Source organism: Clavelina lepadiformis, chromosome 2 (genome assembly GCF_947623445.1).
Source record: "Clavelina lepadiformis chromosome 2, kaClaLepa1.1, whole genome shotgun sequence".
Taxonomy (NCBI): Eukaryota; Metazoa; Chordata; class Ascidiacea; order Aplousobranchia; family Clavelinidae; genus Clavelina; species Clavelina lepadiformis.
In genome coordinates, this window is record NC_135241.1 from 18,575,368 (window position 1) to 18,602,506 (window position 27,139).

The following is a 27,139-nucleotide window of genomic DNA, read 5'->3' on the forward strand; positions in this document are numbered from 1 at the left end:
ACACTTCTCGAAGGCTGCTTGGTCGAAATGGCTCATCCATTACGCCTCCTTGATGGTTTACATATAACTAGCAAATATGATCTTTACGAGATCTTTTTGAAATTCCCGTTACATTTCCAGCGTGTTTCGGTCAAATCAATTGAATCGATTTTCAAAAGATTTATAACCTTTATTCAAAAGATCTATAGCCTATATTTTCAACATGAAATTTTCCAACTTTTCTGTTTAGAATAACGTTCGCACGTTCCACATTTCAACTCTACTTTTCTTCTTTCTCAGATGATTCACGTTTGTCACAATCGCAAATTTACCAAAGGTGGGTTGCCGTTTCTTTTTTTTAAACCGCAGTGAAGAAGTTGTATTCCCCTAACCTGTAAATTTATAAATACAGCTGCTTTTATTTTGCATTTCCACTAATCTTGGGAGTTAACATTAGAGCAACATTTGTGCTGCACATCTTTCGTTGCATGAGATTTTTCGTTAGCATCCTACTTTAAAATCTTTGTGTAACAAGTTTAAATTGGTGATTTTTCTATCCAACTTGTCTCATTCTTCAAACGAACCACATCTCACACGCTTGCAGTCTTTCTTTTGTTGCAATGTAATTAGTCCAAGCTTCACAACCATGAACAAAAATAGAACACGCCTGTCGTCTCAAAAACCGTGCTGATATCCATTACAGAATTAAGCTTATTTTGAGTAGCCAAAATTTTTCTTTCGCTTTTCCGACAATCTTCATATCTCTTCTTCAATCTTGCGGTATTCTATAATTCCCATAGGATATTGATAATCGTGAACTTGCACCATTGTTTTGTTGTATGCTTTAATTACATAATATTTTCAGATTTGGATGTGCATGTGGAGTGCATATTGTCTTAGTCTTTTTGGCATTTAACTTTATTCCAAAGTTTTTGCATTTCGAACATATGAAATGTCAATCGTTACTTGTAACAAACACGCGTTACTGGTCTTTAATATTGTGCCCTAACTTAGGCCGTAGTCGCGTTTAATAATGCCATTCAAATTTATTTTTTTGCAGCTTTTCAAGAGCTTCTTGCAGAAATATTTCACTTTGGAGATTGATTAAGGATGGTAATAACATACATCCCGATCCAACTCAATGCCGAATGGTAAATGCATTGAAGCATGACCTTAGTGTTCACACCTTGCTTGTTTGTCTCCGTTTTTGTAACTTATATAACCCTTCGTTTTCAACTACAAAATAGCAAAATACATTTTCCAAGCCTGAAAAGGCAGAAATGGAATATTCTAAACCGAAAATATAATTTTTTATATCGACCGTATAAATCACTTGCTTAGGTTTACAAAAATCGCTTGATTTTTTCCGCCTGTGGACGCCATTTATCGCTTCTCTGAGCGTATTAATAAACCTGTTTGGTCATAAAGAAATTCTACTGCTGGCAAGATAACCAGGTTCATGCGAGGCTGTATTGCTTTCATTCCATTAGCAAATTTTAGCAACTGAGTTTGCTGTTTTTGTTGTGTAAGTTTTGTTCATTTATAATTTAACATTTTCTTGTTTAATGTATAAAGTCGACTTTCATCAGTTTAACGTGTGTTACCTTTTAGAATTGTACATTTTAACTAGTTTCTAATCTAAACCTGTAATGTACTGCCGTTATTTTGTACATAATGTATTTCGACGCCAAGTTGTACCTCTGTAAGTTTGTTGGACATATTTTGTTAGACATGCCACAGAATATACCGGCGTAGAGCTGGTATCTGGTTACTTGGTTACATATTATTTACCATGGATTAACAACTTTATTTTTAAATAAGAAAAATTTGTAAATATTAAGTAACAAACTATATAGTATAGTTAATAAACTTTATCTGCGAATAAGCAACAGAGAATTTTACCAGGTAACCAACTTCACGCCGGTAAATAACACAGTGATTTCTTTCTTTTATGAGTAAACTTTTGTTAGACATTGTTTTTTATCTTAAACTTTGTGATAGAGCTTGCAGGTAGTCTTTGTAGCTTAGCCAGTGAGTTCTCATGTCTGAGCACGATTATTATGATAAAGTCTCTATAATAACGGTTCCCTAACGTTTTGCTTATCGCTAATTTATCGCTAATTTATCGCCAATTCAAAAACAAGACAAACGAGCATAAACAAGAAAACTTTTTATTAGATTTGGTCACTGTATTAAGCAATCTCTCGAACGCCGTTTACCACGTTTTTGAACCGCGAACGCCGTTTACCACTTTTCTGGACACAAAACATATTCTGTTTAGTTATACAGTTGTTCCAGAAAACTTCTGTTACAGGTAACATATATAACCATGTCCAGGTTTTTGTGACGCTAGCACGTAAGTGGCCACCCTTTTGTAAGCAACTTTAAGTGAGCGAGTTTGTTGTTTTATTTGTGTAAGTTTTGTCGATTTACCTTTCATCAATTTCATATTTCATGTAGCATTGTAGCCTATCAGTTTCTAGTATTATCACTTTATCGTGTGTCATCTTTCAAAATTGTAATCTTTAGCTAGTCCATAAGCCTTTGATACATTGCCGCCATTTTGTACCAGATGTATTATGTTGCTGAAGCTTATTTCTATAAGTTTGTTGAACATGTTTTGTAAGGTATCTTTAACAATTTACCGGCATGAAGTTGGTTAGCCCTTCCGCCTTACATGGTTATTTATTCATCATTGGCAAACAAATTCATCTACAAATAAGAAAAGAAATTAGTGGCTATGTATAGTAGGTATAACCAACTTCATCTGCAAAGATCAGTTACAGAATAAGTAATAAGGTAACTGACGGTAATTAACATACAAATTTCTTTTTTATCTTTTAACTTTCACATTGTGTTTTATAAACAACCTTTTAAAAATTATGGTTTGTAGCTTTTGAAGTTTAACCAGTAGCTTATCATGTCTCGGCCCCATTATCATGACGAAGACTCTGCAGTTTTAAACCAAGAAAACATTAAATTGCTTTTCTTAGCCTACTTTAGTTCACTGAAATGGCAAATTGGTTGTTTTAGTGAGAAAAATAAAAAAGAATCTGTAACTGAACACTCTTTGAACAAAACCCTCAGGCTAATTTATGCACGTCACGTTTATAGTCTGCAGCCAAGTTGAAAACAAGATGTATGTTAAAGTTCGTACAAGAAACGAGATAGGTCTTAATTGGATTGAACGATTGCAGTAACATCACTTAATTCACAACGAAAAATCCATAAATGTGAATGAAGGCCAAAAATTTTCTCATTCCCTTGTTGTTTTGTGACTGCTTTCTGCAACAGCTACAGTAGCTGCACGTAGTTCTTGTCACTGCTTGCTGTTATTACATTTTCAACTGGTAAATGCCCACGGCGTGAATAATCACCGACGTGCAGCTAGACAAAGTTGTTTCATTGCAATAAAGTTGATAACTTTGGACGAAAACCGTTACCTTTGTTTACGCTTGTTTAGTTTCATCAAAACAATGTCCTATTTTAATCATACATATATAGGCAACTATGGCGGTGGAAAGCCATGTGTTTATAGAAATGGTCAATATTTCGTTCAATGTAATGGACAGGTAAACATATTGATAACTACGTACAACACGTATTGCAAAAGATATTGAAACAGAAATGGAGATTCGCAAATTAACTGGTGTGGGTGTGGAACGGGCATGAAATTTGTGCACGCACTGGGCTCTGAACTGGTAACCAATATGTTGCAAATTTTGAAACCAAAAAGCGAACAATTGCACCAATACAGTAAAACGAATCTTCCTGCGCGCAAACCGGTCATTCAATGTTGTAATTTTACCGGGAAGTTTTTGAAATGGTGTTAGCAAGCCTATGTCTCCAAATCAATAAATGCAATGCGTGGTTCCATTGGTACATTTAGGATTGCATCGAAGGTTAGTTGTTAGACCCATGGCCTGAAAAAGTTAAGTTTGTGAGCAGAGGGGGCATGGTCCAATGGTCACTGTTTAATACTTTGTTATAAAAAATGTTATAAAATTTATATCAATGCTGTTGTAGACTCCACAGTAGTAAGTAATGCAACAAACTGACACAAGGAAGAAAATGTGATGAACGGCAACGACTAAACAAGAAAACCGCTAAAAAATAGCGTCCTAAAATTTCGATCCTGAGGAAAGGGCGAGGCCCAATCGCCCCTTCTAAATAAGTTTATGATGTTTGGACCAATGGGTTCTAGTAACATATTCTTATAGAGACTTTTGTGCTTTTGCCGGACAAGATAATATAAGTTAGGATTTCTTTTGAAAATGGTGAATTGTGTTTTCGTTCGGTGTTATTCTGAAGTTTAATCAAGAATCACATCATTTACTTCATAGAACATTTTAACAAGAACCAGTTGCTTGGTAAGTGAATAATTTGTTTCTTATTTAAACGATAACCTTAAAACAGAGGAAGAACAATTACCTAAGTTGGAGTAAAACAAATATTGGTATTAAATAAAAAAACATAAATATCAAACATATATTTAAAGTAGGGCTACATTAATGTCTTTGAGTCCCTGGTCAATACCAATAGTAGAATGTTAAATGTTTATATGCTGGCAACTGGAGAGATCTTTATAGAGGTATTATATATCTATAACCCATTAATTTTTCTTCCCACATTTCTACGACTTTGGGTGTTTTCTTTCTTGGTCTTTTGTGTCGGCTTTTGATGTAATAATTGACGAAAAACTTCTACTTTTTGTTGTGATCGCATTCATGCGATGTGTTTCGATTGTTAACAAACAGGATGTAGGAAAGAAAAACAAACATATTCAATCCCACCGACGCAATCAGCCAAGTGATGTTGGAAAGTGAGCCTTAAAGAGTGTTCATGTTTTGCATTAGTTAAGGCTGGAGTTTCGAGCGACTTTATGTTCGGCCAGGAATTCGGTTTGTTCCGCCTGTTGAGATAAAATCATAAAACAACATTCATTGAACGCTGTCCTAGATAATAAGAAAGAAACATATAGCCTAATTGAGATTTAAACATACATTGTTGAAATATGTTTAAATCTACACCAATTTAATTTGCTGTCAATCCTCAGAACTCGAATTTAATTCGGGAAGTCGCTTGAGTTTTAAAATGTTCAACCTGCAAAAAGCGATTTTCATAAGAAAAAATGTAAAGTTAATTTGTTTAAGTTCTGTTTGCAGATGACCAAAGATTGACTTTATTGCAGCCTTGGTGTGTTCATATGTAGATTTACCAGAATTAATCAGCTCGTTAGTTTTGTGTTTGAAATGTGCAGCTCCCAATTTTGCGAACCTGGTTTAATAATCGTGGCACTGGCCACGGACGTTGGGCAAGGTATTAATGATCAGTTCCAAATTTGGGCAAGACCACAAACAACTAAAAACTAAATTAAAAACCTGTTTATTTGGGACAATGCACGCACAAATAAGTTCGGTAACTTGGGCTCGAGCGACAGGAACCTTTGTTGAATTAGAAATGGAGTGTCTGTAAGCCTAGCACAGAGTAAAGTTTCGTCGTGAAGGCTTTAGATTGCACACAGCTAGCGGCACTAAACCAGGTCAGTAAACTGGTTACAACAATATTTAATATGTCATTATGATTCGGAAATATGGTTACTATCAAGTACAACTATACACAACGGTCATTTCTAACAAGAAATCTTGTGTAGATTTCTTTAAGTTAAGGCAATTCAAAATAGATTAGTTTATAACGTTTGCTAACGTTACACAGTGTCACATATCGTATATGAAAATTAAGGGGGCAGCTGACTGGGCTGCAGCAGGGACCCCGGAATTTTGGGTGCCCATAATGCGTTGAAAAACAAGTACATGTAACAACAAGATTGATTTAATTCTGCTGTTACAACGATTAAATTCCACTCAAAACATGAAAATGTTGTCGTATGTGTAACCTATACTTCTAAACATCAAAGTGATTCAAGTTATTTCAAAACGTTTACGCATCAAAAAACAACGTTTTGGCTGAAACTTGATGGGTCCTTACAAACAACTTATGTCTTACGTTTTCCAGTTTAACTTATTAGGTAAGTTCTGTAAATAAGTTCTGGAGCTACAGCCTATATGTTATTTGCATGACATAGAGTATGGATATGATTCATTTCAAATGCGTCCATACGTTTCTGCCTCTAAAAATAACTCGTATCGTTCATATCCACTTCTACAACAACATGATGATTGTTGACGAATCAGTTTTTGCTGTTCTTGAATTGGTTATTAACCTCCTTAATTTAGCATCAATAGTACCTTGTGCTAGCTTATAAAAATGTGCCAGTTCGGAAAAGATTCGAATTCGTACGAAATACCAAAAATAGGTTTTGAAATCTGCACAAATCTGATTCTACTCACTTTCAACTCAGCAAAACAACTGAGGACAAGCAAAGCAATCATACATATAATTTGTCACGTTGCTACTGAATTAAAAAATCTGTTTTTTTTGCTTATATAAAACTTAAAAATTTTAAACTGAAACATTTTCAGCCATTTCACTCTCTCTATGATCGATCATATTCAGTTTATAAACTTTTAGAAATAGAACGATTGCGCTCGTCAAAAAACAAGTCAAAAGATTCATGTATCCACCTTTTATTTCGCAGTCCATTTCAAATATGGTCAAGTTCTCGACTTCCGAAATCAATCTCTGCTGATCAAAACAGAAATGAAAAATCTTTGGAGTTAAACGGGATTAAGGCAATTTAATATGTACGACATTTTTGCAAATATTTTTGACAATCACGGTATTGTCAAGTAAATAACCTATGTTTTAGTGCTAATTGTTAGTAATTGCAATGAGATTAGAGTGAAATCTAGGCCATTGAACGTTTTCTTACCTACTGTATGTGTACTTTGACACTGTATCTTTACGAGCCAATATGATAACAGGCATCACGATAATTGTATAAAATTAAGAAACTATGGTGAAATGAATTTGTCATAATTACAGATACACCCTTTACACATAATCATCAACCCTAGAAATGTATGAAAATTCGGATAGAAAGATGAACAAGAGTCACTGCCTAGAGAACACACCACGGCTTAGTGAGACATGTCATGTTTATAATTGCTATAGGTATCTTTTGTGTGACAAAATAATAGTCAATTAAAGTTGATGTAACTTATTAGTTAATTTTGGATATCGATTTATAAAATTTTAGGTTTTGAGTAAATATATTTTGTGTTGTAACAGACTACGACCGATGCCAACATCCGTCATTTGATGATCATGAAAGTTCTACAACAGTTTTTTATTCGAAAAAAATGTGGATGAAGATCTATGGTAGACGTCAGAAGGTTCCGTTTTGTCAATGTAGGTTTGCTCCAATAAAGCATATTTGGAATTTTTGTGAATTACATTGTTGGCATATTGCAGTTTCATTGACAGCAATATTACTTTTGGTAATATCATAATTTTAAAGAAGTGGTTTTCTACACCGATAAGCCAGGTTTATGCTTTCTGACATAGATCTGTTCTGTCCTTTATTGAAGTCAACGTATTTCTTCAGTTAATGTTACACAATTATGCAGATTTTTTTGAGTAGATTTTCTCCTATAAAATTTACTGTGTTTTTTTACTGAAATGTTATTTCTCCAGTGGCACACGACAATACCATCAAACATTTGCTTATGAAGTATTTTGTTCAAAACATCCACAAACAATTCAACATTTTCATTTACATTTGAAAAATCTAACAGCGTTCTGTCGTGAATTTTGGCTTCTGCCCTTAGGCATTTGGATGCGTTGTGTGTTTTGCGTTTTTGCGCCACAAGCATGTCACTCCGGTAAAACGTGAAGTGCTTTTCATACTGTACAATATACACGATGTGTTCTTAAAGCCAATTACTTGAATCAAGTGGCTGAGCTTTGCTGCATTTTGCAGTTTTAACCATTATACGTTTGAGTTTATTTACTTTGTAATTATAACTCCATTTATAAGTTTGTTCCAATTGAGGTGTGTTATAGTCTAACACTTTATTAAGGTTTTATGCGGTTAAAGACAACCACACCGATTCCGTGTTGGCTGCTGCTAAGTATGGCACAGATGCCACGATTGGAAACATCTACCTCGGAGGACTCCCCGTCGAATCAAAAACCACCCGTTGATGTTGGCTCTCATGATACACTTCACGTTCTCCGTAGAAAGATGCCCAAACAATCCCGGTAGAAATAAACCAAATACCAAAATTTATTATACTTTAGAGAAGGACTCTTATAGGACTCTTTACTCTTATACAGCATTACTTAGCAAAATACAGCAGCACTGCCAACCGAAATAAAAGCGCTAATTTGGGAAAATTTCTTGCACTAAAAATTACTGTTGTTATTATTATAACTTTAGTACCGGCCACCATCTTGAAATTGTGCTTTTTTCACAAACAATAGGCCTCTTTGTGACTTACTTTTTGTAGTTTTATTACCGTTCGGCTTTCTCCTAAATTACATTAAACCGACCTACAGTAAAAAATTATTCATCGAATTGTCAGAATATTATAATTAACGTCTAGCATCGAGATAGGTTGTTAAAAGTAAACTCATTTGAAAATCCAAAACCATTTGTATGCAAAACCAGTTATATGTATGTCATTATTTCATGCAATTTTTTTAACCAGGAATAACCAAAACGAATCTTTTGCACCCATGATGATCATATACCGTTTTCGAGTCAAAAGCTGGCTACGCTGGTTTTCCAGTCTATTTAATTTAAGATTAATGACGTTATTCCATTTCTTCCTCTATCTTGCCTTTTTGTCTTCAATCAATCCTTCTAAAATTAACGTAGGAAGTTTTCCACTGCTGCACCGGAGAGTATGCTCTGCGAATGTTATACTTTGTATTATAAAATTTGTCATTAGCATTACACTGTGTAGCACGTCCAACTGGTGATATTTCTACCTAACTGATCTTTACCAGTCTTTTAATACACCACAACTCAATCGCTTGAAGCAGTGGTGTAGCCAATAAGAAAGCAGGGCAGCGGCCTCTCCCACTGAGCATATTTTTTTCAAAATTGGCGCCTTTTCAATTGTTCAAAACTCCCAACACTCATGCGAAGTTATTTTTTGAAAGTCCGAAATGTGTTTATTCCTTTTATTCTGGTAGCTTACCTCGAATATCCATACTAAAGGAAGAACAACGTATAAATTTTCTACACTGATGTTAAAGAAACTTTCTGATACCAAACGGGCTTCCAGAGAGTCGGTATAGTTGAGGCGATTTTGCAAAATCTTCCAACTATAAAAAAGACTTGAGAAAGAATTATTTGACGGTGAAGTCAAAAACAGTTAAACAGCTGCTAAACAACTTGCTGAAGCGAAAAGCATACTTGAAACATTAAGCACATATGAAATCTTAGTTTCTCTTATATTTTGGAATAAATTGTTACAGAAAGCTTTTCGTCTGTTCACAGCATACTTATAGAAAATCAGTTAGATTGGTAACGGCTGCTACCATAATTAGGGTTTTTGAAGACGACATGAAAAACTGTCGAGCTAAGTATGAATGTCAGTTTGAGCAGATCGAAAAAGAAGCAACAGAATTGGCCCAAAAGTGCAATGTTAATACGGAATATAGGATTTACAAAAAACAAAAATGAAAACGAAAAGATTCCATGATGAAACGACAGATGATAAAGGAAGCTTTAAAGAATTGTGTTAACTTTGGTACCGTCATGGCGCCTTTTTACAAAGCTTACTCCTCCTAACTTAAAAACCTAGCTACGCCTCTGGCTTGTTTGGTTACATTGTAATGAGTCGACACTTGACAGCCATGAATAAAAATAGAACACGCATAGCACCTCAAAATCCGAATCTTTAGTTTCATGATGTCCCATCTCAGAAACATTCTGCATTCCCAAAATTTTGCTTTCATTTTTCTTATTTTTTTTCTTCTTATCTTTTCTTCAGTTTTCCCATGTTTAGTAATTTTATTTCAAAAATATTGATATTTTTAAAAATTACTCCAATGTTTTATTGTTTGTTTTAGTATAGGACTTTCAGGTTTGGATTTGCATACGCATGTTGTGTTTGCCGGTCAATTACATACTGTAACTTCATTCCATAATCTTTGCATTTTGAGCATAGTAAGTCAGTATTAATTGTAGCAACTGTGCATAACTGGCCATTGAATTAGTGCCGTCAGTATATTTTGGATTGTAGTCACAATCAGTGCCATTTAACTTTATTCCTTTGCAGTTTTTCGGAGCTTCTTGGAAAAGTATTTCGCTGCGGAGTTTGATTAAGGATGGTAACAGCACACATCCCTATCCAACTCCATGCCGAATGGTAACTGCATTGAAGCATGACCTTGGTGTCGTCATTTTTTCTGTATGTACCCAATATTGTTCATTAATAACGTTTCATTTTCTGCTACAAAACCTGCAAACCTGAAGATACAACTACTTTATTTTCCAAATTAAAAATTCGAAAACAGACTGTTTTATAGTAACTCTAATAATCAATTGATTATTATAGATTCATTAAAATTCGTTTAGAATTATTTCGAACCGCGAACGCCATTTATCGCTTCTCTGCGCGCATCACAAAACCTGTTAGGTCATAAATAAATTCTGCTGCAGGCAAGACAGTTAAGTTTTTCCAAGACAAAATTGCTTTAACTTTATCAGCACATTGTAGCAAACGAGTTTGTTCGTTTTGTTGTGTAAGTTTTGTCGAATTATATTTTATCAGATTCTTTTTAAAGTGTTTTATTAATTTGGACTTTTATCAGTTTAACGTGTGTTATCGTTTAGAATTGTACATTTTAATTAGTTTATAAGCCTAAAATATATCATCACCATTTTGCCAAATGAATTTTGCTGCCAAAGCGTGCCCCAGTAAGTTTATTGTACATATTTTGTTAGATATACTTAATAGTATACCGACGAAAAATTGGTTACCGGTTATATGTTTATTTATTGACCTTTGATAAACAACTTCATCGATAGGGATAAGAAAAAAAAGTAGAAAACTAAGATGTAAAAAATCAACTTTGTCTGCCAATATGTAACAGAACAAGTAACCAAGTTACCAGTTTCACGCCGGAAAATTACATCCCGACTTCTATCTTTAATGTGTAACTTGTGTATATATTGTTTCTTTATCAGAAATTTAAAACAAAATGTTTGCATGAACCTCTGTAGTTTAGCCAGTGATTTCTCATGTCAGGGCACAGTTGTCATGGTTAAGTCTATAACACTGGTTATAAACGTTTTGTTCACTGTTACCCTTTTGACTATTTTATGTTAGTTTGCATGCACCGCTAACATTTTTTTCACGCTTTTACTTGCAACGACGATCGTGTGGTGCTGTACAACTCACGCACTTTTCCACCACTATCTTATAAAACATTACAGCATTGTTAAAAAATTACTTAAATTGATAACTGTAATCAATTCTTGCTATTGGTAAGCGTTTGTAGCAGCCTTGGATCAGCACTTCAAACAGTGGTCAGTATATAGAAGTAAACGTCCACTGGGACTGCAAGTTGCATTATAAGCTAAATAGAAAAATTGAAATAACCCAGGTTCCGGTTGCACGGTTTGAAACAGAAATATACTTCACCTTTATACCTATACGCATCATAAGTATGTCGGAATAAATAAAGTACAATAACATAAAAACACGATCATAAAATCATTACGATCATCAATAATGATTATAGTTATGTTTTAATTTTATTTTATTCATTCCGACAACCTGATGATGCGTATAGGTATATAGGTGAAATATATTTCTGTTTCAAACCGTGCAAAGTGACCCTGGTTAATTTTCATTTTTTTATTTAGCTTATTATTGGTATAGAATCAAATCTGTCTTTAAAGACTGGATTAACCAAAAATGGCGGATTCAGACATGTAAACGGGGCTTATATTGTTAACTAGAACCAGAATATGCAAGCCTGAAACCGATAACTATTTATTTGAAGCCTAACTTAGGCCCGAAAGTTGTGGGTTCATGTGTCCCAGTTTGAGAAACCCTGCCAATAGTTTTCTACAAAGAAAAGGCTAACTTGCATTAATTAACATATATCTAAGTTTTCTGAAACGGCAACTTGGTCATTTCCAGAAAAAAAATGAGAATGAAAATGTGCAGACTTTGAGCAAAACGTGCAGGGTAATTTATGCGTGTCGCATTTAAAACAGCAGCAAATTTGAAAGCAAGATGTGGAAACAAAATACTACAAAGATTTGAATTGATATTCGACAGTGTACCGTATTACTGAAAGAAAAACAAAAAGATAGCCGTAACGGCACAGTCTTTGAACAAAACCCTCAGGCTAATTTATGCACGTCACGTTTACAACCACAAACCAATTTTAAAACAAGATTTATGAACAAGAAACGAGAAAAGTTTTACTATGACCGAACGATTTCAATGAGCCAATTTCAGCGACAACAATTACTTCATAATGACAAAAACCAAAAAACGAACTGAAGGGCAAACGTTTCTCACTCCTTTGTGTTGTTTGACTGTTTGTTGACTCAATACTGCAACTTTATCGAAAAAATTTTCCAATGTCCACAAATCAAAACATGCAATGCGCGATTTACTCTGTTGATACAAGCCGTCAGAAGTTTTTTGCTAAATATACTAGTTAGGTAACCATAGTGACAGGTAACCTACTGTGTTTGACAATGTACCCATTATTCTTGAATCATGTCATTGTTATGAAATTGGTAATAAATGGTGTTGCAGATTCCTCAGTAGTGAGTAATGCATCGGTTGTAGCCGACAAGGAGTCACAAGGAAGCAAATATGATGAACGACAACGACTGGAGAAGAAATACGCTTTTTGCTTAAAGATTGGTGTTCTATGTTTTCACAATAACCCTCTCTAAATAAGCTAGTGTTTGCCGCAACGTGCTCTAGTAAAATAGTCCTAGGCTCTGCTGTAGGCTTATATATATTTTCGTGGTGTTGAGGGAAAAGGGTATATGTAAGATTTATTTCATAAACGGTAAACTTTGTTTACTTGCAGTTTTACTCTGAAGTTGAATCAAGTTTCACAATCATATAGTCTACTTAACGGACCGGGGACACCAGATCAGATTTTTTGGTAAGTAAACGATTTGTTTCTTATTTACTTTGTACTTTTAAGACCGAGAAAGGATAATAACCTGAGTTGGATTAAAAAAGCTTGAAAATTAGATTAAAAACGGAAATACATCAAAAGTGAAGTTATTAAAGTAAACTACACCGTTACATTAAAGCCTTTGAGGTGCTGATATCTGCTAAATTTTGGAGAGGTTCTTATGTATTGTTTATATGTGTAGCCCATTCATTTTTCTTCCCACATTGATACGATTTCGGTTGTTTTCTTTCTTGGTGTTTATGGTCGGCTTTAATACTTTTTGATAGTTGGTAATAAGCTTTTTGTTGTGATCGCATTTATGCGATGTAGATTTAATTTGTTAAAAAACAGGATGTTGGACGGCAAGATGTGCATTTAAAATGCCAACGACGCAATTAGCCAAGTGATTCTGGATAATGGGCTTTATTGCGTGTTCATCTATTGATTTAGTTGTAAGGCTGAAACTTCAACGGGCACTGAGTTAGCTAGAAATTCGATCTGCTGCACCTGTTCGGATAAGGCCACAAGAATAGAATTCATTGAAAACTTCCCAAATAAACAAGGAAAGAACATAAGCTTATAGTCTATTTGGGATTTAAACATGTATTACTGGAATATAGAATAAAATTTTTAAGCTACCGATGATTTAACTTGTATTCTCACCTCAGAACCTGAAATTAATTCATTCCAGGAGCTCGTTTAAGTTGTAAAACATTTGACTTCCAAAAGAGTGTACCAATGAAAAAAGTGAATACAAAGATCTGATCACAGATACCAAAATATCCACATCAAATTTCAAAGATTCAGATTTTAGGCAAAAACAATCTGTTTTAATCCTTCAACTTAAATTACAATAGTCTATGCTTAAAATAGCCTAGCCTAGCATCACAATATAACCTATATAGGCTGCATACAAACTTAAAAATATAAAAATTAAAGAAAAGAAAATGACAATGAAAAAATTTATTGGATACCAACTGCTATAATGTTATAGTTGATTTCCAGTAACGGAGTTGCCTAAGCACATTTAGACGTTGATTATGTTCGAGTTTCCAAAGCTTGGTTTCTATGGAACAGAATGTACCATTAAAAAATGTTCAGATTTCGAGTTGTTTGAGTGAAAGACGTTCGGGTTCTGAGGTATCACTGGAATTAATAACTGATTTGAAGTTATTTGTGCTCTATTTGATTTTATTCCAATGTTGACTTTATTGCAGCCTTGGTGTTTTGACGCTTAAATTATAAGACACCTGCAGCAAATAAGGCCCGTGGTTTGTATTTCTTTACTCAGGGCTGGTTAGATTTTTGTTGCGGTTAATTTTAGATGCCACAGGAATTTTCAAACGCAGTTGAATTTCAACGCAATTTCATTAAGGTATATCATGCAATTGTACATTGGGCCATGTTTCCAGCCAAACTTGGGTCAAATACAATGAAGAAATATAAAGCTAAAAGCGTTTAAAAATTAGCGGGCTTTTTTTTCTGCAGGTATCTTGTAGCGAATTCGTTAATATCTTCAGTGCTGGATTCGAGTCTAAAGATAATTGATTTGATTTGCTACTCAAATGTGATTATTTTGACTAAAAGATCATTTCATAACTGTCGAATTTGATGATTTATTTACGACTCTGCTATGCATGGTCTGTCTCGTGACGTATGTCACGTTCTGATGCGTTAACTACAGTCTCAAAATGGCTGGTAATTGATTTTTGCCAAAAGTAAAGTGTATAAATAATATGTATATGTAAAACTTATTTTCGACTGTCTGCCGGTGGTCGGGGCGTGGAACTCTACCAGGTTGGTTTCTCGAATTTACAGCCAACCGAGTAAAACCAGAGAACGGTTGATAACTGATTAATAGCGGTAAAAAAATTGTTAAAACAGCAAAACGAAAAGCAGCTGATAACGTATTTTGCAGAGTTACACTAAAAACGTACCGGAAGCTCGGGCGTAAAAGCTCGCTAAAAACAACAAAATCCAATGCCCAAAAGAAGGCTTTACTTTACAACACTTAGTTTCTGCTCTTCACTAAAAGCCCAAACGTAGAATAACTTCACTACGCCAGTAGCTGTTTACATTGATGTAAACATAATAAACAAACAATGCACTCACACACTATAAAATAAAACTTAATAAAAGTAAAAACATTTAAATAGTAACAAACAGCTTATCCCACAAAACTATAGTGCCTCACAAACAGGTTGATACAACATCAATATGGTTTATGAATACGGTTACTATCAAGTACAACTATACACAGCCGTCATTTTTAACACGAAATCTTGTGTAGATTTTTTAGGGGCAAGTCAGAATAGGTTAGTTTATATCGTTTGCTAACGTTACACAGTGTAACATATCGTCTATGAAGATTAAGGAAGTAGCTGACTGGACTGCAGCAGGGGATCCAGGAATTTTGGGGGCCCACAATGCGTTGAAAGACAGGTACGTGTAACAACAGGATTGATTTAATTCCGGTGTTACAACGAATAATTTCTGCTCAAAACATGAGAATATTGTCGTATGTGTAGCCTATACTTCTAAACATCAATGCGTTTCAAGTTATTCCAAAACTTCTCGATCCGCATCAATAAACAACATTTTGGCTAAAACCTGATGGGTCCTTACAAACAACTCTTGTCTTACGTTTTGCATTTTAACTTAGTACGTAAGTTCTGTAGGTAAGTTCTAAGTAGGTAAGTTCTGGAGCTACAACCTACATGTTATTTGCATGACATAGACTATGGATATGATTCATTTCAAATGCGCCCATACGTTCCTGCTTCTAAAAATATAACTCGTATCGTTCATATCCACTTCTACAACAACATAATGATTGTTGACGAAGCCGTTTTGCTGTTTTTGAATTGGTTATTAACCTCCGCAATTTAGCATCAATAGCACCTTGTGCTAGCTTAAAAAATGTGCCAGTTCGAAAAATATTCGGATTCGTACGAAAATACCAAAAACAGGTTTTGAAATCTGCGCAATTCTGATTCTACTCACTTTCAACTTAGCAAAACAACTGAGGACAAGCAAAGCAATCATACATATAACTTGTCACGTTGTTGCTGAATAAAAAAAATCTGTTTTTTTGCTTATATAAAATTTATAAATTTTAAGCTAAAAAATTTTCAGCCATTTCACTCTCTCTATGATCGATCATATTCAGTTTATGGACTTTTAGAAATAGAACGATTATGCTCGTCAATAAACAAGTCAGAAGATTCATGCATCCTCCATTTATTTACGCAGTTCCTTTCAAATATAGTCAAGTACTCGACTTCCGAAATCAGTCTCTGCTGATCAAAACAGACCTGAAAAATCTTTGGAGTTCAACGGACTTAAGACAATTTAATATGTATATACTACATTTTTGGAAATGTTTTTGACAATATCGATATTGTCAAGTACGTAAAATATGATTTGGTGCTAATTGTTAGTAATTGCAATGAGATTAGAGTGAAATCTAGGCCATTAAACGTTTTCTTACCTAAGGTATGTGTACCTTGACACTGTATCTTTACGAGCCAATATGATAACAGGCATCACGATAATTGTATAAAATTAAGAAACTATGGTGAAATGAATTTTTCATTATTACAGATACACTCTTTATACATAATCATCAACCCTATAAATGTATGAAAATTCTGATAGAAAGATGAACAAGAGTCGCTGTCTAAAGAACACACCACGGCGTAGTGAGACATGTCATGTTTATTATTGCTATAGGCATCGTTTGTGTGACAAAATAATAGACAATTAAAGTTGATGTAACTTATTAGTTAATTTTGGATATCGATTTATAAAATTTTATGTTTTGAATAAATATATTTTGTGTTGTAACAGACAACAACCGATGCCAACATCCGTCATTTGATGATCATGAAAGTTCTACGACAGTTTTCGATACGAAAAAATGTGGATGAAGGTTTATGGTAGACGTCAGAAGGTTCCGTCCTGTCAATGTAGGTTTGCTCCAATAAAGCATATTTGAAATTTTTGTGAATTACATGGTTGGCATATTGCAGTTTCATTGACAGCAATATTACTTTTGGTAATATCATAATTTCCAAGAAATGGTTTTCTACACCAATAAGCCAAGCTATGCTTTCTGACATAGATCTGTTCTGTCTTTTATTGAAGTCAACGCACTTCCTCAGTTAATGGTACACAATTATGCAGATACTTTTTTAAGTAGATTTTCTCTTATAAAATTTACTGTGTTTTTTTACTGAAATATTATTTCTCCAGTGGCACACGACAATACCATCAAACATTTGCTGATGTAATATTTTGTTCAAAATATTCACAAACAATTCAATATTTTTTTTTACATTTGAAGAATGAAATAGCGTTTTGTCGTGAATTTTTTTGGCTTTTGCCCTTATTAGCATTACCTCATTAGCATTATACTGTGTGGCACGTCCAACTGGTGATCTTTCTACCCAACTAATCTTTACCAGTCTTTTAATACACCACAACTCAATCGCTTGCAGCAGTGGTGTAGCCAGTAAGAAAGCAGGAGAGCGGCCTCTCCCACTGAGGATATGTTTTTCAAAATTGGCGCCTTTTCAATTGTTCAAAACTCCCAACACTCATGCGAAGTTTTTTTTGAAAGTCCAAAGTGTGTTTATTCCTTTTATTCTGATAGCTTACCTCGTATTTCCATTCTAAAGGAAGAACAACGTTTGAATTTTCTACACTGACGTGAAAGGAACTTTCTGATACCAAACGGTCTTCAAATGAGTCGGTAGTTGAGGCTATTTTGCAAAATCTTCCAACTATAAAAAGGACTTTATAAAAAATTATTGACGGTGGAGTGAAACATTAAGCACATATGAAATCTTAGTTTCCCTTATATTTTGGAATAAATTGTTACAGAAAACTTTTCGTCTGTCCACAGCATACTTACAGAAAATCAGTTTAGATTGGTAATGGCTGCTACCATAATTAGGGTTTTGAAGATGACATGAAAAACAGTCGAGCTGAGTATGTATGTCATTTAGACAAAATCGAAAAAGAAGCAACAGAATTGGCCCAAAAGTGCAATATTAATACAGAATATAGGAGTTACAGAAAAGAAAAACGAAAACGAAAACGAAAACGAAAAGATTCTCTGATAAAATGACGGAGGATGAAAGAAGCTTTAAAGAATTGTGTTAACTTTGGTATCGTCATGGCGCCTTTTTACAAAGCTCACTTCCCCTAACTTAAAAACCTGGCTACGCCTCTGGCTTGTTTGGTTACATTGGAATAAGTCCACACTTGACAACCATGAATAAAAATAGAACACGCATAGCATCTCAAAATCCGAATCTTTAATTTCAAGATGTCCCATCTCAAAAACATTCTGCATACCGAAGTTTTGCTTTCATTTTTCCTATCCTTCTTCTTTTTATCTCTTATTCAGTTTTCCCATCTTTAGTAATTTTATTTGAAAAATATTGATATTTTTAAAATTACTGCAATGTTTTGTTTATTGTCTGTTTAAGTATAGGACTTTCAGGTTTGGATTTGCATACGCATGTTGTGTTAGTCGGGCAATTACATATTGTAACTTCATTCCATAATCTTTGCATTTTGAGCATAGTGAGTCAGTATTAATTGTAGCAACGGTGGAAAACTGGCCATTAAAATAGTGCTTTCAGTATATTTTGGATTGTAGTCACAATAAGTGCCACTTAACTTTATTCCTTTGCAGGTTTTTACAACTTTTTAGAATAGCATCTCGTTGCGGAGTTTGATTAAGGATGATAGCATCACACATCCCTATCCAACTCCATGCCGAATGGTAACTGCATTGAAGCATATCCTTGGTGTAGTCATTTTTCCTGTATGTACCCAATATTGTTCATTAATAACCCTTCATTTTCTGCTACAAAACCTGCAAACCTGAAGATACAACTACGTTATTTTCCAAATTAAAAATTCGAAAACAGAATTTTTTATAGTAACCCTGTTAATCACTTGATTATAGATTGAATAAAATTCGTTTGAAATTATTTCTAATCGTGAACGCCTTTTATCGCTTCTCTGCGCGCATCACAAAACCTGTTAGGTCATAAATAAATTCTGCTGCAGGCAAGACAGTTAAGTTTTTCCAAGACAAAATTGCTTTTATTTTATCAGCACATTGTAGCAAACGAGTTTGTTCTTTTTGTTGTGTAAGTTTTGTCGATTTATATTTTATCAGATTCTTTTTAAATTGTTTTATTAATTTGGACTTTTATCGGTTTAACGTGTGTAATCTTTTAGAATTGTAATTAGCTTATAAGCCTAAAATATATCATTACCATTTTGCCAAATGAATTTTGCTGCCAAAGCGTGCCCCAGTAAGTTTATTGTACATATTTTGTTAGATATACTTAGTAGTATACCGAAGTAAAGTTGGTTACCGGTTATTTGTTTATTTATTGACCTTTGATAAACAACTTCATCTATAGGGATAAGAAAAAGAAGTAGAAAACTAAGATGTAGGAAATCAACTTTGTCTGCCAATATGTAATAGAACAATTAACCAGGTTATCAGTTTAACGCCGAAAAATTACATCCCGATTTCTTTCTTTAATGTGTAACCTATGTATATATTGTTTCTCTATCAGAAATTTTAAAGAAAAAGTTTGCTTATAACCTCAGTAGTTAAGCCAGTGATTTCTCATGTCAGAGCACAGTTTTCATGGTTAAGTCTATAACACTGGTTATAAACGTTTTGTTTATTGTTACCCTTTTGACTATTTTATGTTGGTTTGCATGCACCGCTAATACTTTTTTCACGCTTTTACTTGCCACGACGATCTTGTGATGCTATACAACTAACGCACTTTTCCACAACCAGCTTATAAACATTACAGCACTGCAAAAAATTACTTAAATTGATAACTGTTATCAATTCTTGTTATTGGTAAGCGTTTGTAGCAACCTTGGATCAGCACTTCAAACAGCGGTCAGTATATAGAAGTAAACGTCCACTGGGACTGCAAGCTGCACTATAAGCTAAATAGAAAAATTGAAATAACCCAGGGTCAGGTTGCACGGTTTGAAACAGAAATATATTTCACCTCTATACCTACACGCATCATCAGTATGTCGGAATAAATAAAATAAAGTAACATAAAATATTATCATCAATAATGGTTATGGTTGTGTTTTAATGTTATTTTATTCATTCCAACAAGCTGATGATGCCTATAGGTGTATAGGTGAAATATATTTCTGTTTCAAACCGTGCAAACTAACCCTGGTTAATTTTGCGTTTTCTATTTAGCTTGTTATTTGTATTGAATCAAATCTGTCTTTAAAGACTAGAATAGGTTTTTATTACTCGGCGCGTATGCAGATTTGTGTAAAGAAAATGAAATTACGACACAAAGCTGTTGTGGCGGTGGCAGAGTGCGAGTATTGCGAGTATAAATTAAGACCAGAATTTGGCACAATGATTTGTCAAATTTAACCCCGAACCTGAACCCGACCCGAAAAGCCCGGCCCGACTTACAACACTGGTCGGATCCGTGCTTCAACTATCTTTATTGTTTTCGACAAAGGACCCTCTAGCTGTAATAGTTACGACATCAATTGCTATAGGTCTATAAATTTCCTGCTGGTTTGAAAACATGAAATCCACCAGACAAGGATATATAGTGCAAAGTGCCCTTCAAAAAAGCAAAACAGTGCGATTTCAACTTCGATAAAATGTGAAAAATGTCGCACGTTCAACTGTAGTTAATTGTACAAAGAAAAATGAGTTTAAAATATTTTCTCGGGACTAACGTACCCCTTGAAAGATCCAAATGTACCGTTGTGTGTTCATGTGTACCAGTTTGGGAACTCCTGCCAATAGTTTTCTACAAAGAAAACGTTAACTTGCTTTTATTGGCCTATACCTAAGTTTACTGAAACGGCAACTTGGTCATGTCCAGAGAAAAGAGGAAGATGAAAATGTGCAGATTTTGAACGAAACCTGCAGGGTAATTTATGCGTGTCGCATTTAAAACCGCAGCGAAATTGAAAACAAGATGTGTAAACAAAATACGACAAAGATTTGAATTTAAATTGGTCACTGTGTTACACAAATTTTTAAACTATAAAAATTACCAATACGAATATTTTAAACTATGAAAATAACAAAATACAATTTTCCAAATTTGAAAATGCGAAAACTAAGTTTTCCAAATGGGAAAAGATTAAAACAGAAATGTTCACTGCAGCAATGGGATATTGCACAATGGGACACAATGGGATAGTGCTATATATCCCTATATTGCTTGATTAGTTTTAAAAAAATCAATTGATTAATAAGGACTGGGTGCGTGATTTACCTCATTTTTGCATTTTTTGTACACATAAAACAACAGTTTGTTTTATAACTACTTCAAACAAGTTCTGCTACAGAAAATATAGCCAGGTATTTACGAAACTAGTATGTTCATTGCAATCAATTTACAAACCAAATTTGGTGAGTGAGTGTGTGGCTTTATTTGTATAAGTTTCATCGATTTACATTTTATAAATACTATTTTTAATGTAGACTTCTTTATTAAATTGGACTTCTATCACTTTTTTGTGAATCATCTTTTAAGATTGTGCATTTTAACTAGCTTAATTTATACATTGTAACTAGTTTATGTGTAAACCTGTGTGGGCTATACACTGCTTTTTGTAAGAAATTTGTAGAAAAGTTTGTTTGTAACTTTTGTAGTTTTGTTAGTGGTTTGATGTGTTTGGGCACGATTATCATAACAAAGTCTTTGTAGTTTTCTACAAAGAAAGCGTTAACTCACTTTGTTTAGCCTACCTAAGTTTACTGAAATGGCAAATTGGTTGTTTTTGAAAGAAAAACAAAAAGGAAGCCGTAACTGCACAGTCTTTGAACAAAACCCTCAGGCTAATTTATGCACGTCACGTTTACAACCAGCAGCCAATTTGAAAACAAGATCTATGAACAAGAAACGAGAAAGGTTTCACTTTTACCGAACGATTTCAATGAGTCAATTTCAGCGACAACAATTACTTCATAACCACAAAACCAAGAAACGAATTGAAGGTTAAACCTTTCTCACTCTTTTGTGTTGTGTGATTGTTTAATGCAATAGTAAGCAGCATGCAGCTCTCGACACTGCTTATTGCTATCACATTATCAACTGATAAATATCCATGACATGTATAGTGACAATCTGATAGACGCACATCTGGATGAGGTTGATGACGTTATGCTGAAAATTGTAACTTTTGTTTGAGCTTGTTTAGTTGGTATAGCTTTTTACTCACCATTCTGAAAGCAAATAAGAAAACTGTTATGCTTGAGTGATTTTGAACCTGTAAGCTGACAAGCTCGTTGGAGCCTTTTTCACCATTTTGAAGAAAGCACTTTCTTTTCAATCTTCTCGATATTGAGTAAAAGGTACTATACCTATTCAGTTTCATCAAATAATGTTCTATTTTAAGTAAAATCTGCTCCGGATATCTTAACTGCGATATATATTTGCTTGTTTGTTTATCCACCAAATAGTATGAAACCATATAGGCCTACTTAAATAGAAATGAGAACCCGCAAATTAACAGATTTGTGTGCAGAACGGGGGCTGTTGATATCTATGCGGGACTGGTGATTGCATGAAACGTATATCCGCGAAGAACTCTGAATGGTAGTTCCCAATAAATTTGATTTTTTCCAAATTCGATTTTGTTTGCTAAAAGCAAACAACTGAACCAAAATCAAGCCAGCCCTCCTTTACGTGACCAACCACTCAATGTTGTAATTTTATGGAAAAATTTTCCAATGTCCACGAATCAAATCATGCAATGCGCGATTTGCTCTCTTCATAAAAGCTGTCGGAATTTTTTTCCTAAATCTAATAGTTTGGTAACCATAGTGACAGGCAACCTATTGTGTTTGATAATGTGCCCACTATTTTTAAGTGTGGTTATTGTTTTATAAATCATTGTTATGAAATTGATAATAAATGATGTTGCAGATTCCACAGTAGTAAGTAATGCATCGGTTGTAGCCGACAAGGAGTCACAAGGAAGCAAATATGATGAACGACAACGACTGGAGAAGAAAAACGCTTTTCGCTCAAAGATTGGAATTCTATATTTTCACAATAACCCTCTCTAAATGAGCTAGTGCTTGCCGCAACGTGCTCTAGTAAAATAGTCCTAGGCTCTACTGTAGGCTTATATACATTTTCGTGGTGTTGCGGGAAGAGAGGATATGTAGCATTCATTTTATAAACGGTAAATTGTGTTTACTCGCAGTTTTACTCTGAAGTCGAATCAAGTTTCACAATCATATAGCCTACTTAATGGACTGGGGACACCAGATCAAATTGTTTGGTAAGTGACGATTTGTTTCTTATTTACTTTGTACTTTTAGACCGAGAAAGGATAATAACCTGAGTTGGATTAAAAAAGTATAAAAATGAGATTAAAAAAGGAATTACATCAAAATTAAAATGAGTAAAGTAAACTACACCATTAAATTAAAGCCTTTGAGTTGCTGATATCTGCTACATTTTGGAGAGGTTCTTATACATGTGTTACCTTTTGTTGTCCTCACTCTTAGAATTACAGGCACATCTTTTATTTAAAAGCAGTTAAGTCAAGTTTCCGTTCACACAGCTCATTTCAGGAGCTCCAATACAAAACTGTCAGTCCAACTACTTGTCGGACACACGTCGATAAAAGACACATGTGCTTAATTAACCACGAGAACGCGCAATCGGCCGCAAGGGAGAAACGCAATAGGCACAGGGCAAAAACAAGTGTAACACATGTTTATGGTCGGCTTGATTTTTTTTGACTGTTGATAATAAGCTTTTTGTTGTGATCGCATTTATGCAATGTAGTTTTAATTTGTGAAAAAACAGGATGTTGGACGGCAAGATGTGCATTTAAAATGCCAACGACGCAATTAGCCAAGTGATTCTGGATAATGGGCTTTATTGCGTCTTCATCTTTTGGATTAGATATAAGGCTGGGATTTCGACGGGCACTGAGTTAGCCAGAAATTCGATCTGTTTTGTCTGTTTGTTTAGGCCACAAGAATAGAATTCTTTGAAAACTACCAAAAATACCAAGAAAAAAACATAAGCCTATAGCCTATTTGGGATTTAAACATGTATCCCTGGAATATGGAATCAAATTTTTCAGTTAGCGATGATTTAACTTGTATTTTCACCTCAGAACCTAAAATTAATTCGCTCCAAGAACTCGTTTAAGTTATAAAACATTTGACTTCCAAAACAGTGTATTAAATTTAAAATTATAAAAATTAAGGCAAAGAGAATGAAAAAATTTATTGGATTCCAACTGCTTTCATGTTATAGTTGATTTCCAATAACAGAGTTGCCTAAGCACATTTAGGCGTTGATTATGTTCGATTTTCAAGGAAAAATTCGGTTTTTATGAAACAAAATTTACTCTTAAAAATTGTTCGGATTTCAAGTTTTTTGAGTGAAAGACGTTCGGGTTCTGAGGTATCACTGGAATTAATAACTGATTTGAAATTATTTGTGCTCTATTTTGTTTTATTGCAATATTGACTTTATTGCAGCCTTAGTGTTTTGACGCTTAAATTATATAACACCTGCAGCAAATAAGGCCCATGGTTCGTATTTCTTTACTCAGGGCTGGGTAGATTTTTGTTGCGGTTGATTTTAGATGCCACATCAAATTTAAACTGTAATTTAGGCTATTTTGGTTCGGAAAGTTCAAAGGGAGAAGGCTGAAAAGTTTCATTAAGGTATACCATGCAATTGCCTAATGCCTTGTTTCCGGTCAAATTTGGGCCAATTATACTGAGCGAATATAGAGTTAACAGCATTTAAAAGCGTTTTCAACTACAAAATAGCAAAATACATTTTCCAAGCCTGAAAAGACAAAAAAGGAATATTCTAAACCGAAAATATAATTTTTTATATCGACCATATGATTCACTTGCTTAGGTTTGTAAAAATCGCTTGATTTTGTCCGCCTGTGGACGCCATTTATCGCTTCTCTGCGCGTATTAATAAACCTGTTTGGTCATAAAGAAATTTTACAGCAGGCAAGATAACCAGGTTTATGCGAGACTGTATTGCTTTCATTTCATTAGCAAATTTTAGCAACTGAGTTTGCTGTTTTTGTTGTGTAAGTTTTGTTCATTTATATTTTAACAATTTCTTGTTTAATAAAAAAACTCAACTATCATCGGTTTAACGTGTGTTATCTTTTAGAATTGTACATTTTAATTAGTTTCTAATCTAAACCTGTAATGTATTGCCGTTATTTGATACCAAATATAATTTGCCGCCAATTCGTACAACCGTAAGTTTGTTGTACATATTTTGTTAGACATGTCACAGAATATACCGGCGTAGAGCTGGTATCTGGTTACTTGGTTACTTATTTACCATGGATTAACAACTTTATTTTTGAGTAAGAAAACGAGTAAATAGTTAGTAACAAAGTTTACAGTAGCTAATAAACTTTATTTGCGAATAAGCAACAGAGAATTTTACCAGGTAACCAACTTCACGGCGGTAAATAATATAGCGATTTCTTTCTTTTATGAGTAAACATTTGTTAGACATTGTTTTTTTATGTGAAACTTTTTGATAAAACTTGCGTGTAGTCTTTGTAGCTTAGCCAGTGAGTTCTCATGCCTGAGCACGATTATTAAGATTAAGTCTCTTTAATAGTGGTTCCCTAACGTTTTGCTTATCGCTTACTTATCGCCAATTCAAAAACAAGACAAACGAACATAAACAAGAAAACTTTTTATTAGAATTGGTCACTGTATTAAGCAAACTCTCAAAATAAAAGTAAGCAAATAGAAAAATACGAAAACGTAAATGTTTATGGCGACCTTAAATCACTTGATTAGTATGAACCGCTAACGCCGTTTACTCTTTTTCTGGACACAAAACATAATCTGTTTAGTTGTACAGTTGTTCCATAAAACTTCTTTTACAGGTAACATATATAACCATGTCCAGGTTTTTGTGACGCTAGCACGTACGTCGCCATCCTTTAGTAAGCAACTTTAAGTGAGCGAGTTTGTTGTTTTATTTGTGTAAGTTTTGTCGATTTACATTTTATAATTTCTGTTTTCATATAGCTTATCAGTTTTGATTGTTATCACTTTATCGTGTATCATCTTTCAAAATTTTACTACAAAATTGCTAGTTCATAAACCTTTGTGACATTGCCGTCAGTTTATACCATATGTATTTTGTTGCTAAAGCGTATTTCCATAAGTTTGCTGAACATGTTTTGTAAGGTACGTCTAACAATTTACTGGCATGAAGTTGGTTAGCCCTCTCGCCTTACATAGTTATTTATTCATCATTGGCAAACAATTTCATCTACATACAAGAAAAGGAATTGGTGGTTATGTATAGTAGGTATGAGCAACTTCATCTGCAAAGATAAGTAACAGAATAAGTAACAAGGTAACCAACGGTAAATATCAAACAAATTCACATTGTGTTTTATAAAAAACTTTGTAAAAACGTTTGTTTGTAGCTTTTTGAAGTTTAACCAGTAGTTTCTCATGCCTGGGCCCCATTATCATGATGAAGACTCTACAGTTTCAAACCGAGAAAACATTAAATTACTTTTTTAGCCTAGTTTAGTTTACTGAAATGGCAAATTGGTCGTTTTCGTGAGAAAAATAAAAATAAATCTGTAGCTGAACAGTCTTTGCACAAAACCCTCAGGCTAATTTATGCACGTCACGTTTACAGTCAGCAGCCAAGATGAAAACAAAATGTACTGTATGTTAAAGTTTGTACAAGAAACGAGAAAGGTCTTAATTGGATTGAACGATTGCAGTGACATCAATTAGTTCACAACGAAAAAGCCATAAATGTGAATGAAGGCCAAAAATTTTCTCACTCGTGTTGTTTTGTGACTGCTTTCTGCAACAGCTTCAGTAGCTGCGCGTAGTTCTTGACACTGTTTGCTGTTATCACATTTTCAACTGATAAACGCCCAAGGCATACATAATGACAGACGTGCAGCTAGACAAAGTTGGTTCTCTGCGATAAAGTTGATAACGTTGGACGAAAACCCCTTATCTTTGTTTACGCTTGTTTAGTTTCATGAA

At 34.1% G+C, this 27,139-nt stretch overlaps 1 protein-coding gene and 1 long non-coding RNA gene across 3 annotated transcripts; both read left to right on the forward strand.

Annotated features, from left to right (window-relative positions):
* The first annotated feature begins 4,207 nt into the window (after positions 1 to 4,207).
* On the forward strand, positions 4,208 to 10,880 carry LOC143445286 (uncharacterized). Its single transcript, XM_076944269.1, has 7 exons — positions 4,208 to 4,349; positions 6,578 to 6,683; positions 6,925 to 7,022; positions 7,171 to 7,290; positions 7,962 to 8,142; positions 9,964 to 10,060; positions 10,173 to 10,880. Exons 3-7 carry the CDS (start codon positions 6,959 to 6,961, stop codon positions 10,365 to 10,367), a joined length of 657 nt encoding a protein of 218 aa, XP_076800384.1. The 5' UTR covers positions 4,208 to 4,349; positions 6,578 to 6,683; positions 6,925 to 6,958; the 3' UTR covers positions 10,368 to 10,880.
* LOC143445292 (uncharacterized) lies at positions 10,727 to 26,324 on the forward strand. 2 transcript variants are annotated; one of them, XR_013113806.1, is made up of 8 exons: positions 10,727 to 10,813; positions 12,958 to 15,728; positions 16,303 to 16,457; positions 16,654 to 16,751; positions 16,900 to 17,018; positions 18,755 to 22,450; positions 22,624 to 23,385; positions 23,919 to 26,324. It is a non-coding gene; the product is annotated as an uncharacterized LOC143445292 (long non-coding RNA). The 2 variants fall into 2 exon arrangements; XR_013113807.1 differs by having other exon boundaries at positions 18,755 to 19,385; positions 23,025 to 23,385.
* The last annotated feature ends 815 nt before the right edge of the window (positions 26,325 to 27,139 follow it).